We start from the raw sequence: 18095 nt of genomic DNA on the forward strand, positions 1-18095 counted from the left end.
GGTAAAAAGAAAAGGAAAACAAAGCATATTGAGCAGGGGAATTTTTATTTAGTTTCTTTATTTATTGTAGTTAGAGTGTTTTATAAGGTGCGACCTTGACCCAAGGGTATCAGAGCGCTGTACATAAGGATGATACACAAAACAGATTCATCGAAAGAAACAAACTCAAGTAAGATATGGCTTGTTATTAGGCCTCCAGATAGAATCTTCAGGGTGTTCCCAATAAAGGAATCGTAGGTCTTAGCACCTTAAAAGAGAGGGGTGTCCTTAACTGCACGCAAACTAAGAAGACAAGTGTCCTATGTGGCATGCAAGAGAGAGGTGTCCTAAAGGGCAAGCAGGATTGTAATACTCAAGATGAGTTTTTAGAGACTGATTATTTGAGGATGATGGGGTGATGATCATTTTGCAGAAGATGTAGTACTCTCAACTTTAGAGGGCTCTATTAAAAATCCTGTAGGAGAGCAAATGTTTTCCCCCATTAATATTAGGTACCCTAGGTGTGCGGAGTGGTGACCCCCTGGAACATGTGGGAAATTTATAAGGAAATGCATAAGATATCTCCTTGAGAAAGAGGACTATATTGAAAGCAGAGTGTTCAAGACCAGTCACAGAAGATAAGGTCTGACTCACTCCTAATTTAGATCCTGAGATGATCACATTCTGGTGGTTGGAGAACTTAGATGCATGGAATGGGTGAGTGATATTTGGTTGTATACCAGTCTTTGTTCTGGAATCAGATGGAAACCTATCTGGTTGGGGTGCATGGTTGGGTGCAACAGGTGACGTATGTATTGTGGTGAAACATAGAGAACAACACATAAACTGTTTGGAATTTGACAACAGGGCTTTTTGCTCTCACAAGTTTAGGCACATTTTGCAAGGGAGAGCAGTTTTGCTTAAAAAGGACAATGCTTCTGCAGTGGCAAATAGCAATCGATTAGGAGGCACAGCCGAAGTTGGAGAAAAATACCTTTTTTTTTTTTTTTTTTTTAAGAGCACTGAATGAATCTGAGGGCAGAATATTTACCTGGGAAGGAAAATGCAACTGTGAACTGGAATTCCAGTTTTTTATAGAATTGCAGCGATTGGAAGTTGAATCAGGAATTACTTCAGGAGGATAGACAAACCTTTTGGCCCTCTAGAGAGATATCTGTTTGCTACCAGGTTAACATTTCAGGTGAAGGATTTTTACAGTTTGATTGGGGTGGGGGCATTTCTATGGTCCAGAGGGTGTCGCAGAAAGAGGCAAGAGAAGAATGTCTTCTAGTGTTGGTAACTCTTTTTTTCATGTCACAGGCTGGTTTCCAATGCTTGTGAAGCTTGCATGCGAGGTACCCTTTTATCTTCCTGCGGGAGATGGTCTTATGAGAGAAGTGAATTGAAAGGAACATCCCTTACTTTAAACAGGGGTGTTGAACTTTCTTGTCTGGAAAGTGTCAGGTGATCTACAGGTGTGTTAGGACTTTTGGAAAAGGCAGATGAATTACGTGAGGAGTCTTAGGCACTAGGCGTAGGGAATATGGAAAGTATGGGCATGTTGATGCATGGAAAGGTATTTGGGCCTGTGGAGGCATCTATAGTGGAAGTGGCCAATTTCCTAGTTGAGCTATTTGAAAAAGGACCTAATTATAGGACTATCAATTGCTACAGTTCTGCAGTATCTGCTGGACACAGCTAATATGGGTAAAATGTGTTGGTTTGTAGAGTGTTGAAAAGTCTTAGGTTACAGACACCTCCTATAGAAAGTTAAGAGGTTTTGTGGGATGTCAGTATGGTGCTGTGTTTGTTAACCTCATGGCCTAGTAATAGATATTTAGAGTTGAAAAGACTGACTATGTTAGCGGCTTTACTATGTTTGGTGTCATGTCTCAGTTTCAGATGTGAAGGCCTTGAAGGTGACTAACAGAGTTTATGACCCTTTTGGACTGACATTTAATATTACGAAAAGAACAAAGACAGTGGTTGGATATGATTTTCTGTCCAAAATTCAAAGTTTGTAAGAAGCTATGTGTAGTACATTGTATGAAAGAGTATGATTCTAGAGTGGAGAAGTATCGTCCTGAGTGAGTGACTGAAATTATGATTTATTTTGTAAAGCCACTTAAAGCCGTGACTATGTCAACAATTGCAAGGTGGGTGAAACACACTATGAAAATCAACACCAGCCAGTTGCAGAAATTTAAAGCACATTTAATGAGAGGCCCAGTGGCAAGTCAAGCTATTGCCATTGACTGTTCAAACAAGCTTTCAGGACCCACAGACACCTGGATGCCCTATCGGGTGATTAGCTGCTCTTTATAAATCCTGATTGATTGATTGATTGAAGCCTTTTGGAAAGGTGGGAGGCTGGAAGACATTATGAGAGTAGCCGATTTGCCAAATGCTTCTGTTTTTGCAAAATATTACTTGAAGCCGATTGAACATATGGCAAATGGGGTATAGAGGGATACCAACATGCATAATGATAGCCTTTGGTTTTGTAATAAAAAAGGAATTCTCCAATTAAAATGCAAAGAGAGTCTGAATTTCATTAAAGACACGGTGACTGTCATTATCCCCCTGCCACTCCCTGTTAAAACAAAAAAATGGGAATATGTAAGTTTGAAAGAAAAAAAACGCAATGGAAGGAAAGCATTTTAGAAATGTCTTATGGTTAAGTTGTATCGGAAAAGGTTTTTAGTAGTTCTTACTTGTTTCAGAAAACAATCAGTAAGAATCCATGAGCGGAGGATGATAATTTGGGTGGCGGAGGTTTGTAAGGGAATATTAATGTTTTGGGGAGGTTCTAATTCTGGATTGTTATTGTTTATGATGTAATATATTCTTTTAAGTACTGCATGGAGTTGAATCAAAGGATTAATGCATAATGCTAGCTTCTGTGCATTTAATAAAATTCAGATTCTCTTTGCTATGTAGCAGAGCACAGGTATGCATCCTTCGGCGTTACAAGGTCAGTGTACGGCCCAGGGGTGGTTACTGGTCCCTAAATATTTAAAACCAGAATGAGTCCTTGTCTCTGCTGCCCTCACTCTTGACCCCCGAGGGGAGTCCCAGTTAAAACATGTCAGTCTGCTATTGTGTGTTCACTGTTGGGCCCACTGCTATGTATTAGCAGTATTGTGATCAAGTGGTCTTCAGCTTCACTCACCTCGCAGTAAAGTGTACACTGTTGTAATGCCTCTAGTGTCAGAATGCACAAGCAACCTGAGCTGCCACACCACAACCGCTTCCAAGCTTTGCACAGCTTGCACACCGTCTTCTGATTTCACTTATATCTCTGTGGGCAGTGGCAGGAGTAACATGAAGCCTGAGAGTGATGAGATGTTCATAACTCACATCAGGGAGCTTTAAAATCCTGCTGGTTCATCACGTCCCCCCAAGTAATTCTCCCAGGCTGCTTCAAAGCAGAGCTAGGTTTTCTCTATTCTTGATCTGCTTTCTTCGCTGGAATACAGTGTGCCGGAGCTATCAGAGAAGAGATACTGTCACTACTCACATCTCTGCTACTGCCAGATGGCTCTCCTCGGCCACAATCTTGACGTCTTTGCTCCAGATAGTGATTAACCAGCAATCTTCTGCTCAGATAGCTCCAGGGAGCTCCTCACTACCACGCATTATTCCACCACTCCAGCAGGCTGCTTCCACTTGTAGTAGCCACCTCTGTGTGCCTGGTTACAGCTTACTCTGTCACACAGGTTATGCTGGGTATGGGAGTCTGTGCACCTGCTGTTCCTCTCTTGCAGTTTTTTGGACCTGCCAGTAGTAAGAAGTGTCACCGGACACTTGCTTCAGGGCAAGCAAACAACGCAGCAAGGCTCAACAGTAAGTTTGATGTTCAAAAAAGGATAACTAAATAGAATAGAGAAGGGTTACAGAGCTGTGAGTCTAGTTGGTGACTTCACCCATTTTGTACGGCAGACCACATCCCCCAATAGATTTGATATTTTGAGGACTCAGAAAAATCTCTAACTGTGCTCATGATATACGTTGTATCGTGCCTGGGGTAGTACTGCTGACCCATATTTATTCATTTGCATTGTCCACCTGTCAAGCAGTCTGCAGTATCATGTATAAGGGATTAGCACACTCAGCGTGTTTTCCTTGGTATCTTCACTAGATAAACTCAAGTCTCTTCCAATGCACCTGATAAAAAATTGAGAGTGTGAAGTGATTTTGCTCGCACACATACTTCTGGCATTTTGACACTCAGTTTAAGCATGTTAATTTGGTGTGAAATTCATTAGTAGTATTTGTAAATATTCACTATTTAACAACCTTTGATAGACTCGCCACCTAATGAACAGCCCACTTAACTCTACCCTGGAAATATCCATGTTCCCACCTCAAACCCTACTTCATCGAAGAATCTGCCCCACTTAAAGGTTTTCTGCCACAGTAACTGTGATGAAGGATTGCACAAGACCTGATTGTTTGAATAAGAATTTGTGGCTTGCATCCCTAAAAACAGGGTTTTCCATGCAAAACCATAATTTAGAATTGCAAAACAGCGAGTTAAATGTGCTGCAAGTCTTCAAAACATTTTGGCTTGCTTAGGTCTGTTCACCAGTCTTGCAGTAGGTGGCCTAAAAACCAGTAGTGAGACAGAGGTAAAGTGTTTTGTTGTTTAATTTGAGGGATTGCTGCTCATGCACATCATTTGAAATGTTATTCTTAAGGTTAAATATTTATTTGGTGAAGAAGCAGGTATTCAAAGATATTTTGTAAACACTAATATAATCTGGTGTGTGCTTTCTATAACCATTATTTCAACAATTACACATGATGTTTAGCAGCAGCCAGTTATCTTAAGAGTGTTTAGTATTCCATTAAATGAATCTGGTGCTATTGTGACTAATGTGTGTAGGATATTGGTTTGTGTGCTAGATTGCACACTTCTAAAGTACATACATTTTCATTTAACAGAGGTATCTTGGTCTTTGTTTTATTACAGATGTTTCAAAGGAAGAACCTGAAGTAATGTCTGAAGATTTGTTGGCAAAGGCCCGGCAAGGAGACCCAAAATCACAGAGTGAGGTAGTTGGCAATAATTTAACTTGTATGTCAATTTATCTTTTTTCATTTTAATATCAGGACATGCCTTCAGTACTGGACGAATGTGAATGCAATTGTAAGTGTTTTACTCCTGCAGTCAGTTCATTGTTCTTTTTCAGTTGGGATGGCCATAATGACTAATGATTACTGTCACATAGGATGTTTTGGGTACTGTGTACTTTGAGTAGTTGTGGGATGTTACCTCCAGTGGAAGGTAGCATTGCTTGTTGGAGACAAGTGTCTTGATCTGCCAGGATTTAAATCCAGCTGACAGTGTATACAGCAGAGTTTGTACTGCTTGTTGACCCCATTTGTATGGAGGTGTGGCAATAGGAAATTTGGTCAAATTCCAACATCTATTTGGTTTAATAAAGTGGAGTGATTTTGAGTTGCTCAGACCTGAAACAATTTGATGTCATGCGTTATTGCTGGCACCAGGCAAGAGACTACACTTTGAGGCCCTGGTCACCCTCATATATTGTTGGCCTCACTTGGAGTAACTCTGCTTATCATACCTGAACCTACTCCTCGCTTTGGTTCCTTGATTTCTTCTTGTGTGGCCACAGGTCCAGCTGTTTGGGGAATGCTGGCATTGACAATGTGTGGCTGTCTGCTGATTTCTCCTCTACACTGCCTTCCCTGTTTCTTCATCTCCTCCAGGATTCAGTCCGAGTGACAGATTCTGGCCCAACATACCAGTGACATTCAGACAAATTTGGCTAGAGTCACCTTGGTTACCTCCAAGTGCTCAAGGTGAGACAGAGTGCAAGACCTCTCTTTAGTTTTAGGGGCATTTGAAGACTAGATGTCACAGCCACATGGGCATTCCAGGTTCCTTCACTGATACATGTCTTGCTATACTTCAAAATGATCGTGGGGTACCTAGCACAGCCAGTAAAGGGAGCTAACCCCAGTAATCCAAGCAGATAAGCACAGCTGTGAGTCGTTTTCATATGTTTAAGTCTAAGTAAAAAAAATTTTTTTTTTAATAAAAGGGTAGAAGTCTCTCTAATTTAATATTATAACATAGGAAAGAAAGAAGTGTCTTTAGAATGGCTTGTTGTTCCCTCTAAATTATTACGGATATAGATACAGTCAAATGTTAATGAGTGGGAACCTAGGATTACAGGTAAGTAACCTTATAATTTTTATCTTTCCATAGTGTCGTTTTTGCTGTTTTAAAGCGCATGTGTAACATTCAGTCATCTAGGTTGGTCTTGTTAGCATCACATTCATTCTCTATGGATGAGACTGAGTGTGACACACAGTCATGGAATGAGTTTTTCAGCTTTCAGATACCCCCTAGCTGTTTATGACTCTGGTAGTGAAGAGCATGTTGGTAACGAACGTCCTTCTCCCTGTGACAAAATCTGAAAGTCGTCAGGTGTCATTGGGGCCTTGCTAATTGGTAACTACTGCACTGAAAAATGAGATCTGGAGAAAGATGACTTGCAGTTCTCTGGCAGAGAAGATGGCTGTCTGTCTGAGTTTTGCTCTCTTTCAGACCATGGCTTACGAAGTTGTATCGCTGCCACCATCCAACTGTAAAGTGGGCTCAAGGCATAGAATCGGTAAATAGTGCCACACAGCTGAGGTTTTAGATCGTTTTTAGAGCCCACTGGGGGAGAGTGGTGCTGGAGCGGGCTGGTGAGGAGGAGTTGCTTGTCTTCGATGTGTGCGTACAGCAGCATGCCTAGTCCCGAATGTAGGATGGCCAGTGGATGGCTTGGTGCTCATCGGAGCCGTTGCCCATTGCTGAGTGGCTGACTGAAGAGTCTCACAGGTGGAGTGGCCTGACCAGAGTGAACACTGCAGAGGAAGCTTGCTTCTGAAGATGGCCCACCCTGGGCTGATAGGTGGGTGAGCATCTTGTGAGGTGCTCTGGCCAGGGCAGGTCAATGCCTGTAATCTCCTCTGGCCGGACGATCGTGTGTGCTTGCACTATAGGTGGCGTGTCCTGGGTTATCTGGTCCTGCCGTTTGCGACTCATGGGGCCTGCAATTGCAGAGGTTTGGGGAGAAACGCCGCCTGCTTGTGTTTCCTCGCTGGGAAATGGCCTCTTCTTGGAACGGCATCCATCATCCTGCACCTCTGCATTGAGGCACATCGAAAAGTACTCTGGCACCTTAACCCTCTGATGATGCTCCCCCTTGCCTTCTCTAGTGTGTGCTCTTCTGCTTTGCTGCTGGGAGAAGGATTTTGCAGCCTGTCTGGACATACAGGAGCACTGATGAATGGACTGCCTCATCTTGTATTGCCTAGCTGAGATGATCCAGTCCTGTTGCGCTTTCATCCATTCTAATGGAATGTGAGGTGGCAATCAACATATGGGCTGTGCTCACTTTGTGTCATTGTCCTGGTGGAATACAGGATGTGACACTGTTCACAGCATATACCATATCCTCCGGTTTGAGCCGCCTGTGCCAGGGTTGTGGGGAGGCCTCATTCCAGTGACCGTTTCTGCTTCCTCCTGGGCCCTGTGGGCAACCCAGACTTTGGTGGCTGTTGCTATCCCCATGTGCTATCTAGCTCTTCTGCTAAGACTTGTGTTTTTTGCTGGTGCGCGTTGGATTGTATCATCTGCTGCCTGTGGGGCATTGAGCATCATGGGGAAAGCTGACCATGGGCCAAAATACAGTTAGATAAAAAGCAAAAGCTGCCAGAAACTTGTGATGCAGACATTGCTACTATCCAAGTGAGGTGAAGGAGAGCCTACGCTCCGTTGAAAGCAAAATACACACCTTCACTTTTAGAATGGATTGCTTCCTGGAGTGTACTGATAAACTTGATGCCAAACTCACACAGGCAGAAGCGCGAATATCAGACTTTGACGACTCGCAGCAACACTCCAAGGGCTACCCTCATTACACTGACATGCAAACTCAAGGCGTTAAAGGCAAAAATGAAAATTCTGTTGCAATATTGTCAGTATAATGGGTGTCTCTGAATCTGCTAACAACACCAACATGGAGCTTTTTGTTGACGGCTTGCTAGACTAGTTGGTCGCAGTGTCTTCTCAGAGGTATTTATAGTGGAACGGGGTCATTGGTGACTGCCATCCAGGCCTAGGCCAGGGCAAAATCCCAGACCTATCATTCTGAGGCTCCTAAACTATAGTGACAGGGACCAAATACTGCCTTTAAATAGAGCCACTCCTGATCTACAGTGCGATGGATCTTGCATCCACTTTTATCCAGATTTTACCAGTATGGTGCAGGAGGCAAGGAAATCATTCCTAGAAGCCAAGGAAAAGACAAAAAACAAAAGCTGCCAAACACTCCATGCTTTCTTTTGCAAAACGTGGAATATAACGGTAAAACAAATTATTCCCTCAGCCAGCCATGGCTATGGAATTTATAGAGCATCATCTAAAACACTGCAATGATTCCGTGATGGGCCATGGCTGCTCTACCTCATCCAGGATTGGCCGCCTGCATGGCATCTCAACTCTCAGTGACAATGGCTAACCCATTACCTAGTTTTGACCCTGCCTCTGGAGTGTGACCTGTCAGCTGCTGGGCCTAACAGGTGCCTGCCTTCTGGTGAACAACGGGGTCTTCTCGCCATTGCAGGAGACCTTGCTGAGGGCCTACAGAAGCGCGATAGAACTGAAGGGTACCTATGCAAACTAAATAGGGGGCCTTGCGTAATGCGACCCCTCCCTCCCCCTCATTGCTGACAATGATGGTGACATCCCTCTTGAAACCAACACAGATACAACTGGGGCAGGAGGAATACATAAAAAGTAAGACCACCTTGTGGGAATCTGACGCCCTGGCGGAACTGAAAAACTTAAAAGACTGGACGCAGTGGACCCTAATAAGAATAACCAAATTGGGAGACATCTGGGGTGCATAGGGACTTCATAATGCAAATTTGCAGACAGTCAGTACTACCAGTATGCACTTTTGCAGTATGCACTAGCGCCTTCTAGGGAAGAGCTGTGAAACACTGCAGAAAAGACCCCACTCAAGTAGCAGGTGTTCTCGGCCCCCCTCCACAAACATGCAGTTTCACTGATATACAGGACACTGCAGAATCACAGCCAGTCGCCACTCAACAAATGATGCACGAAATGGGAATGCAACCGGGGAATACTGGAGGTGAGGACTGGGGAGGGGTCTGCCACGTGAGAGGTGGCTATTAAGCCGGACTTCAGACAGTTACAACTTAAATGCTACACAGTATATACTATATGTGAACCAGACTGTTTTATATGGAAAAGATTGAGAATGATAGATGTCTGAAGGGCTGTGGACCGCAAGGAACATTACTACACACCTTGTGGGAGTGGCCCAAGATACAGGCTTTCTAGAGTCGAAAAGGCAGGTGCATTTTTAATGTTTTAGAGGACAAATTCGAAGTGGGAGTGGAGGTGGCTCTCCTGGGCACCTGGGGGAGCAAATGGGGTCTAAGTATGCCAGATTATTTTGTAATGTGGCACTCGCAGTGGCCTGGTGAGACATTGCCTGATTGTGGGGCAGCAGAGAGCCGCTGGTGCTGTGGAAGACCACAGTGTACAAAGCACAGAGTTGTCCACGAAAACTCAGTAAGAATTGGGGTCCATGGAAAGACTTCAGAGACAAGGAGTGAACCCTGCACAGAATTGTTACTCGAGACTTGTGGGGGACCTGAGAAACCTTCAACCAAAATAGGGGGTTTCGTATTGATACAAAGCTGCAGTACTATAACTGCTTTAGTGCAATAATAAAATGTTTTTTTAAACGGTCTGCACACTGTTACATACATATCCTCGTTAACATTTTGGTGCCTTAAGATCAGTGTTTTAGTTCTTTCCTTTTCTTTTTTTCTTTTATTGGATGTCTTACAACTCTTATTTTTTTCTTTTGCTGGTTAGCGCCCTTCCATGGTGTTCTTTGCTACTACGTTTCTCTCCTTTCTATCGCTTCGATGCTCTTCTGAGTAGGAATGCGCTCTACAAATCATGGCATACATACTCTGACTCTGAGCAGGAGAGCCTCTGAATGTGGTCTGGTGATGGGCTACTCTTTTCTTTTATGTTATGCACCTCTCATGTGTTGCTGTCAGGGGCGGCTCCTTCATAATGGCGAAGGACCGTAGTCCCCCTGGCTAAGACAGGAAATGAAAGATAAAATGATATTTAATTATTGTTTTATCTTTCATCTACTGGCTCAGCCAGCAGTGTGTTCAGGGTGGGGCTGGGCCGTGGAAAGGGGAGGAGGGGAGAGTGCATTTAGTGCACGTGTGTTTGTCCGGCCGTCTCAGGCCAGAAAAACACACGTGCACTTAGGTTTCTCCAGCCTGGCTGTATACACAGCTGGGCTGGAGAGACAGTACAGACCCCAGGCTTGAGTCTGAGCGGCACTCCCAGCTGCTCAGACCAATCCTGACGCTGCTGACATGCTATGTTTAGGACTGCTGGGTAGCCTGTGCTGGTGTGCCAGTGAATACTGGGACACCACAAGAAGACCAGAGGAGCAAAGCAGCAGGAGGTGGCTGCAACAACGGAAAAAAGGTACATTAAAAAAAAAAAAAAAGTATTTTTTTTTATTTATTCCCCTGTTCCATCCCTTGAGATTTGTGTAAGCTGCCTCTGGTTGCTGATATATTTCTCACTGCTTCCATGTTATCTTTTGTGCACTTTTATGATCAACATATGTATGATATGCATTGAAGCAAGTATAGGTGACATGTTTATTGGATGGTTTGGGGATGGTGAAATAGACTCCTTTTTGCAGAAATGGAGGACGTTAAATACCTATCACCTTGATGGGTCTGATCTCGCTTATTAAAATGATTGTTACTACCTCAGTTTTTATAACTGTTTGTTAATGGTCCTGTACGTTTCCCCGTGGAATGTTTTTATCAGTTGCGGTTGCCGCCCTTTAGATTAATCTGGAATGGTGATCAACCTCTGTTGAAGAAGTACTCACATGCCCTATGAAAGATGGTGGTCTACCCACACTAGAAATACTGGATTACAACTCAGTTATTATCCCTACATGTCAGAGTTGAGATACTCCACTCAAAGTCGATTTGGGCTGCATTAGAGTGCAGCCCCTGTGTTGCGACTGATGAAGTAGATGTAATTGGTATAACCTCTTTTGCTTGGTGGCAACTAACTCGCTAGTTGGGACTCAAAATGCCAAACTCCTCGCTCCTGCCCATAGCCAACAATCCTATATTACCTTCCACAATAAAGAAGATTGCTGTGAAAATGTTAAGCACAATGGGCATTACAATACAGGGAAATCTTTTTGAAAGGGGATCCTTTATAAGTCTTCAGAACTAAAAGCTTAAAGGAGGAAGCTCAGTATTGAATCTTTTGCTATACCATAGATTGTGATCATCTGCCAGAGCTGCATTTAGTGAGTTCCCCAATCCCCCTACTGAGATGCTATTACTATGCACTTAAATATTGCTCACTGACATAGACAAATCTATCCCATTCCTGTATTTAGAGACAGTTGCACAAATAGCCTACCTTCAGGGCCAGGTTTAGATAAGAGGAGAACATTGGACAACAGATTTCTGATAAGTGCTGGGCTTACTGCTGTGCACAAGTAAAGGAGCCTTCATTTAGTTATAAATCCAAGTTGATATGCTTCAAATTCCAGCATAGATATTTTTATCTTCCGAAAAAAGACTGGCTTTGCTAAAGGTGGCAAAACAGAGTGCAAAATGTCCTTCAAACGTACCCTTTATCCACATTGCATGGGAATGTCCCACAATTTCACAGTATTGAGCTGATTTGTTTAAACTACAGAGGGGTGGGTTACATCTGCATTTGTCATGTTGGCTGTTCCTGTGAGCATTCGTCAGTTTGCATCCATGACCTTGTGCTAGCTAAGAGGTATGTGGCAATGGTCTGGGTGCAGAATAAAGTACCCACCACTGCTCAGTGGCTTAAGACGTGATGTGCTGTAGCAACCAAGATGGAATGTATGCAGCAGAGGTGAACCCCACAGCCTGTCTGAAGGGCTTTTAGGGGCCTACTTGGTAAAAGCAACAGCTAATGGTGACCCCCTAATCTGAGACTGATGCTGTACTATAGCAATTTACCCAAACATGAACTGACCATTTCTTTATTTCTAAGCAATGCTACTGTATGTATAATAATAATAATTGTATGTCATCCTTTGAGGATTATTGCCCTACTCTGACTGAGTCACCTGTGCAGAGTACCTTGCTGTGACTTTCAATTAAAAAAAGTTTTTTTTAAAAAGATGACTACCTCTCCTTGTCTCACTTTGTATGAGGTACTACAGAAGTCTGTTAGCATCTTGCTGTTAACCTTACCTATGGAATCACAGTGAGACCTGCTAAACACTCAAAGTATTGATTAAAGCTGATATGCTGATGACATTGAGTTAGACTTCAGTATCGACGTTTTCAAAGATGTATCATTTCTTAAAAGTTGAGTAGATCAAATCAAATGATAGATATCCCAATAGCAATTAGTCTGGCCCATGATAAGATTGAATTGTTATATTCTTGTTGGTGGAAGACAACTCCTCAGTGCAACGCTGGCCCATATTCTTCTTCAGTTTAGGAGTGTGCCGTTTTGATCAGTAAAGCAAAATATTTAGGCTTCATCCTGGACAAAAGGCTACATATAGACAGTCATATGAAGGACATTGTGCGAAGGGGCCAGATGACCCCTGAATAAGGATCTAAAACTGTGGTTACATAATTGGTTCTTAGCAGGATGTTTTACAGTAATGCACTCATAAAAGGCCTTTAAATAAATCTAGACATATGGCTGGCATGCAAACCACATATTGTTTGCTGCAGCCAACTGAAGAAACCATACCACCCTGGTGTTAAACCAGATGAAATGACTGCCTTTTGAAGAAGATGTCAATTTAAACATTGTTAGAAATTGGGTTTCTGGTTGGCAGAGGTATGCACCCTTTCTAAGTACGGACCACAATCCTACTGGAGTGGTGGCACAATCAGTGCTGCATGCCCACTAGTAGCTTTTAATTTACAGGACCAAGGCATATGGTATACCACTTTACAAAGGGCTTACAAGTAAATTACACATGCCAATTGTTCCGTGTTTAGGGGAGAAGCACATGCACTTTAGCACTGGTTAGCTGTGGTAAAGCGCTCAGAGTCCTAAGGCCATCAAAAAGATACAACAGCAAAACAGGAGGTGAAAGGCAAAAGATCTTGGGTAAGACCACCCTGAGGATGCCAGGTCTAACAAACAAACAGTTATACAAGACGTTTTATTTAAACATTCCCAAAAACGTGGCACAGAAGATAAACCGCTCTAGAGGCACTCGTACTACAGATGCAAAAGAGTACTGTGCTTGGAGACCCCTAAAGTCCAGAAACTAAAAAACTTTAAACTCTGTTTTTCTGGGGGTGCCCCAAATAACAGGAACTCAGAAGCTGTCATTATGACGAAAGCTCCCACTCTGTGCATGTTTAAGAATGAATTAAAAACTTTGCTAACAAAGAAGCTACTATGTTGTAAAATAAGCAGTAAGACAACTCCTAATGCATGGCATGCACTGCACCTGACAGTGCTTGAGGTACCGGCCTTCATAATGTTGCTTGTGCTTTTTGTTTTGTTTTTGCCTTTAATCCTTTAATAACCCCTTTGCTGAAAAATTTATTTGACTGCTTTATGGTTTGACTTCATTTTTCCCAAACGCCACCAACGTTGATAATTGTTTACCTATTTCGCCTATGTTTGCCCAAATTATTGATTTTCCCCTCAATCCAAAACTCTATCAAATGTTTTCTGCTCTCCAACACCTATGAGTCACCATCCTCGCTTCCTAAAAATAATCTGATGCAATTCATGTGTATCACATCCTTGAGCATTTATTTGCAGAAATAATGGAAAACACAAACTGTTCTCCTTTGTGATCAGTTTCAGGCAGTAATTAGATAGTCGAAATCCTACTTTGCTCTACATAAGGGTGGTGATTACATTCTCAAGTACCCAAACATGTCTGCAAGAGAGTATTTTGGAGAAAGATGAAAAGTCCCCCGTAGCAGCACTGAGGGTGACATGATAATTCACTGTATCAAAAATGAACTGCTGCTCTAAGAGGCGGTGTTCCTACGATGCCGTAAGGCTGGTGGGTCAGTCACAATTAAAGCTCTTCTGCCATTGTAAGCGGTTATTTCATCTTAAACGCGACTCGTCGTTGGAACTGCAGGGAAAGGCTTTGACGGTGTACATGGGGTATTACGTAGTTTGTGGCATTTTTCCCACGTGAGTGGAGCCGAGTTCCCCCCCCCAGCCCTACTTTTAAGCATGTTGATTAACTTGCATTTTGCGAGGTACTTGGTCATATTTAAATTACAAAAAAAAAATGTAAAAAGAAGAAAAAAGTCCGTAAGTCATGTTTTTCAAACTTTGTTACATGTCAGACATTTGGCGAATTGGCGCGAGCGTGGCAAGAGTAGCTGAGTTAACAAACAAATGTAGTCCTAATTCCCCGCTCAGACCTCTGTTCCGAGAGTCCTGCCGCTGCATGTTTGAAATTAAACATCTCTGCTAGTCTCACACTGGTCCAGGGCGGTTGGATTTTACTTGTAGGTGTTTTGTTGTGAGGCTGCTCGAGCAGTCAGAGGTAAAGCCCATTTATCGCCTTACGGCCCCTTCGGTATCCAATTATCCAGGTATTTCTTGGAAGACTGTCTGGATTCCGCTGAAAGGCCTGTATTGCTTTCTGAAGCGTGTCCGGTGAAGTCAGAGTGTGAATTGTTGTTTTTTTTGGGTGACTTTGACCACTGTGACAGGCTTCCTCGTGAAGCGCATCCATTGACTAAGCGGTTTTCTCGGAAAACGGACAGCGGTTTCCATTCGACAGCATTGCTCCATTCGCTCCAGGATTCCTTGGCACACATTGCTAGATCTAATGGCGATGACGCATGGGCTGCTCTTCAGTGCATGGCATCCTAGCAGCACCTGATCATATTTCATAGGATGCTGACGGCTTGGTTGTACAGCTGCATGGAGCTAGAAACTGCCACACATTCATCGCATTTAAGACATAGCATTTATTCATTAAAGGTGAATTGTTTGGCCCAAGTGGGATGCTTTTTGATTCGCGGAAGGGGGTGTAAGTGGGCCCTTAATCATCCTTCTGTGTTTATGATGAGTTTCAAAACAAGTTTTTACTTTTCACATTCATGAAAACGAACGCTCTCTATTTAAACATGAGGAGGAGGTGCTGCTTTATATTGAGGTGTGACATATGATCAGCAGATGCTGTTTATGTACCCGCCCCCTCACGAGGGAGGCTGTGGGGCCCTGTGAAGGGTTGTGTTAAGCCTGACAGAATCCCACTTCTAGTAGGAACTGCGTTTTACCGAGCTGGGGTTTTTCCAGGTGAACAGATTAAAAGCAGATAATTTTGTAATCTGAGCCTTGTCGTGCGTTTTGACCGCCTTGCAACGACAATTCACAGACACTTTGTACATGGGAAGCATAGTACATTTTAAATACTCTCCACCCCAAAGTCAATAATCTGTATGGATTATAAGGCGACTTCTGCTGAGTGTGCCTCCAGTGTCTTTTTGTTGGAGATTTGTAACACAGATTATTAACAAGGCTTCTCGTTCTACTCCCGTGCCACCTTTAACAATGTATGGTGTATTTACTACCAGGGAAGTGGACAGGGTCTGCCGGTTATGAGCCCATAAGGCTCCCTCACAGGGTAGCTGTGGAGTTGGATGAACAAACTAGCTGATAATTATGGTGTGCCTCGAGAGAGCCAGTAAAACACACACAATAATTTATAAAACGCATGCCAAAAGTAGGTTTACATAACCAAAAACATAGCCTGCCACCATGAGGTTAACAAGCACTACTGTTGTTGCATAGACAGCCTGTAGGAAGCTGGCTCTGTATATACTATGTCATAGTGAGATATAGTGTGCACAGACTCCAGGGGTTCCCCAGAGACTTGACAGAGGCAAAAATAGATAATACTAATGCTCTCTTTGTGGTAGTGTGGTCGAGCAGTTAGGCTTATCAGAGGGTAGTGCAAAGCATTTGTTGTACACACACTGAAAATAGAAGCAGCAGACACTCAATGACTTCAATCCAGACCAATGATTTTTATATAACAAACATATATTTTCTTGTGTTTACTTTTAGAACCACAAGATTCAAGTTGCAGGTAAGTACCTTAGGAATTTTGTATTTCACACAGGTATCAACAGTACTTTGTTCGAAGGAGGTAAGTAATACAGTTTGGGAATTAGTGGCAAAAAGCTATTTTAAAAATGGACACTGCAATTTTTAAACAGTTCCTGGGGGAAGAAAGTTAGATCTGTTTGCAGGTAAGTTCAATACTTACAGTCCCAGTCTCTGGGTTTTAGGAAGTCCACTGGTTGGGGTTCAAGTTAACCCCAAACACTCACCACCAGCAACACGGGCTAGATGAGTGCCTTGGGATTCTAGACGCTGTAAAATCCAAACCCTATATTTATCAGTTTGAAGAAACTTTTAAATGGATTTTCAAATTTTACTGGTATAGTCCTCAGAGGCGACGAGACGCCAAAGAAATGTCAAGAATAATTGTTGAAAATTTTGCACATTTCACTGAAATTAAACAGGTTAGATGGGTATCCAGCAAAACCCGAGCTTTGGTAGCCATGCAACAAAACCTGCAGACAGTGATTCTACACCTGGGACAGGTTGCAGCTGGGAGTGATGATTCTGCTGCTAAGGCAAAGAAATACCTCTCAATTGCAACTAGCTTTACATTTATAAAAAACCTTTACAGCCTGAGAGATGTTTTGAAGCCAGTGTCTCAGATTTCAGAATTCTTTCAGTCTAATGAACTGCTTTTATTGCATGTTCCACCTGCTGTAGAGAGGTGTGCATTGACCCTAGTAGGCCTTAAGAGTGAGTTGGGCGAATACATGCAGCAGTTTAAAAACCTGTACCACCCTGAAGAAAAAAAGTTTGGAAACATTTATACTAATGGCTGGGAAATAAAGTTATCAGGCTGCTGTCCACCAGCAGCAACAATCCAAAGTGACAGTGAGCTCATTGACAGTGTAGTTAAGTACATTGATGAGAGGTTTGCAAATTTTAATTCCATGCCAGTTCAAGGATTTCAGGCATTTGATTATACACTATGGCCAGAGAGTAGAGAGGAACTGTATACATATGAGCTGTCTGATATTGAGGCAGTTGTTCAACATTTTGAAGTACTTTTCACCACAGATGAGCGGTTTGCAATTGTGGAGAAGTTTTGTGGACTTAAAACCCATATGAAAAGCTTTCAGAGCAAAGGCATTTGTGTATTGCCTGCATACTCCACCCTGCTAGCAACAAAACCTTCTACGTTAACTAATATCTTAAAGCTCGTGGAGATGATGTTCACTTTTAGTGTGTCTACAGCAGAAGTTGAGCATGTGTTTTCTGCAATGAATATCATTAAGAACCCACTAAGAACACAGTTAAATCAAGATGTTCTCCAAGATCTAATGCTTCTTAAAATAGAAGGGCCCAACGTTGAGGAATATGACCCCAGCAGAGCTATTGATCTCTGGCTTACAACAGGAGGCACAAAACATGTGTGCGGACATAAGAGGCCACATATATGATAACTACTGAAGTATTGTCAATAATGAGTCTTAGAGCAGCTTACCATGCAAGATCATTTACTGCTGTATTCCTATACAATTTCTATACTTTTGGATAATAGCGATAATGTAGCTGCTTTTCAAGTTTTTCTTTAGCATGATTACGAAGCACTGAATAATTATTGGTTTAATAAAACAAAATAACAACATATTACATGTTTCTGTGTCAGCCCTTATAATTGATGTAGGAAGTAGGTGGGACAGGTGGATTTTTCAGGACATGTAGATCTCATTAGCATTTTGTCTCTTGGGCAAGTAGATTATTTTAAAAATTCCACACCCCTGCTAAGATGCCCTCTGTGTGCACTTTTCAATAAATCCTACACTGGCATCAGTGTGGGTTTATTGTGCTGAGAAGTTTTGATACCAAGCTTCCCAGTATTCCGTGAATCCATTATGGTGCTGTGGAGTTTGAGATGACAAACTCCTAG

The 18095-nt window shown here is 42.6% G+C and overlaps 1 protein-coding gene across 5 annotated transcripts in view; it reads left to right on the forward strand.

The window, feature by feature from the left end:
• Positions 1-18095, forward strand: part of WFS1 (wolframin ER transmembrane glycoprotein) — a 228104-nt gene that overhangs the window by 108902 nt on the left and 101107 nt on the right. For all 5 annotated transcript variants that reach the window (XM_069203132.1, XM_069203151.1, XM_069203136.1 and 2 more), the window contains exon 3: positions 4955-5037. In XM_069203132.1, coding sequence (XP_069059233.1) covers positions 4955-5037 — 83 coding nt within the window. The remainder of the gene's footprint in view (positions 1-4954; positions 5038-18095) is intronic.

The sequence above is a fragment of the Pleurodeles waltl genome, chromosome 1_2, assembly GCF_031143425.1.
Source record: "Pleurodeles waltl isolate 20211129_DDA chromosome 1_2, aPleWal1.hap1.20221129, whole genome shotgun sequence".
Taxonomy (NCBI): Eukaryota; Metazoa; Chordata; class Amphibia; order Caudata; family Salamandridae; genus Pleurodeles; species Pleurodeles waltl.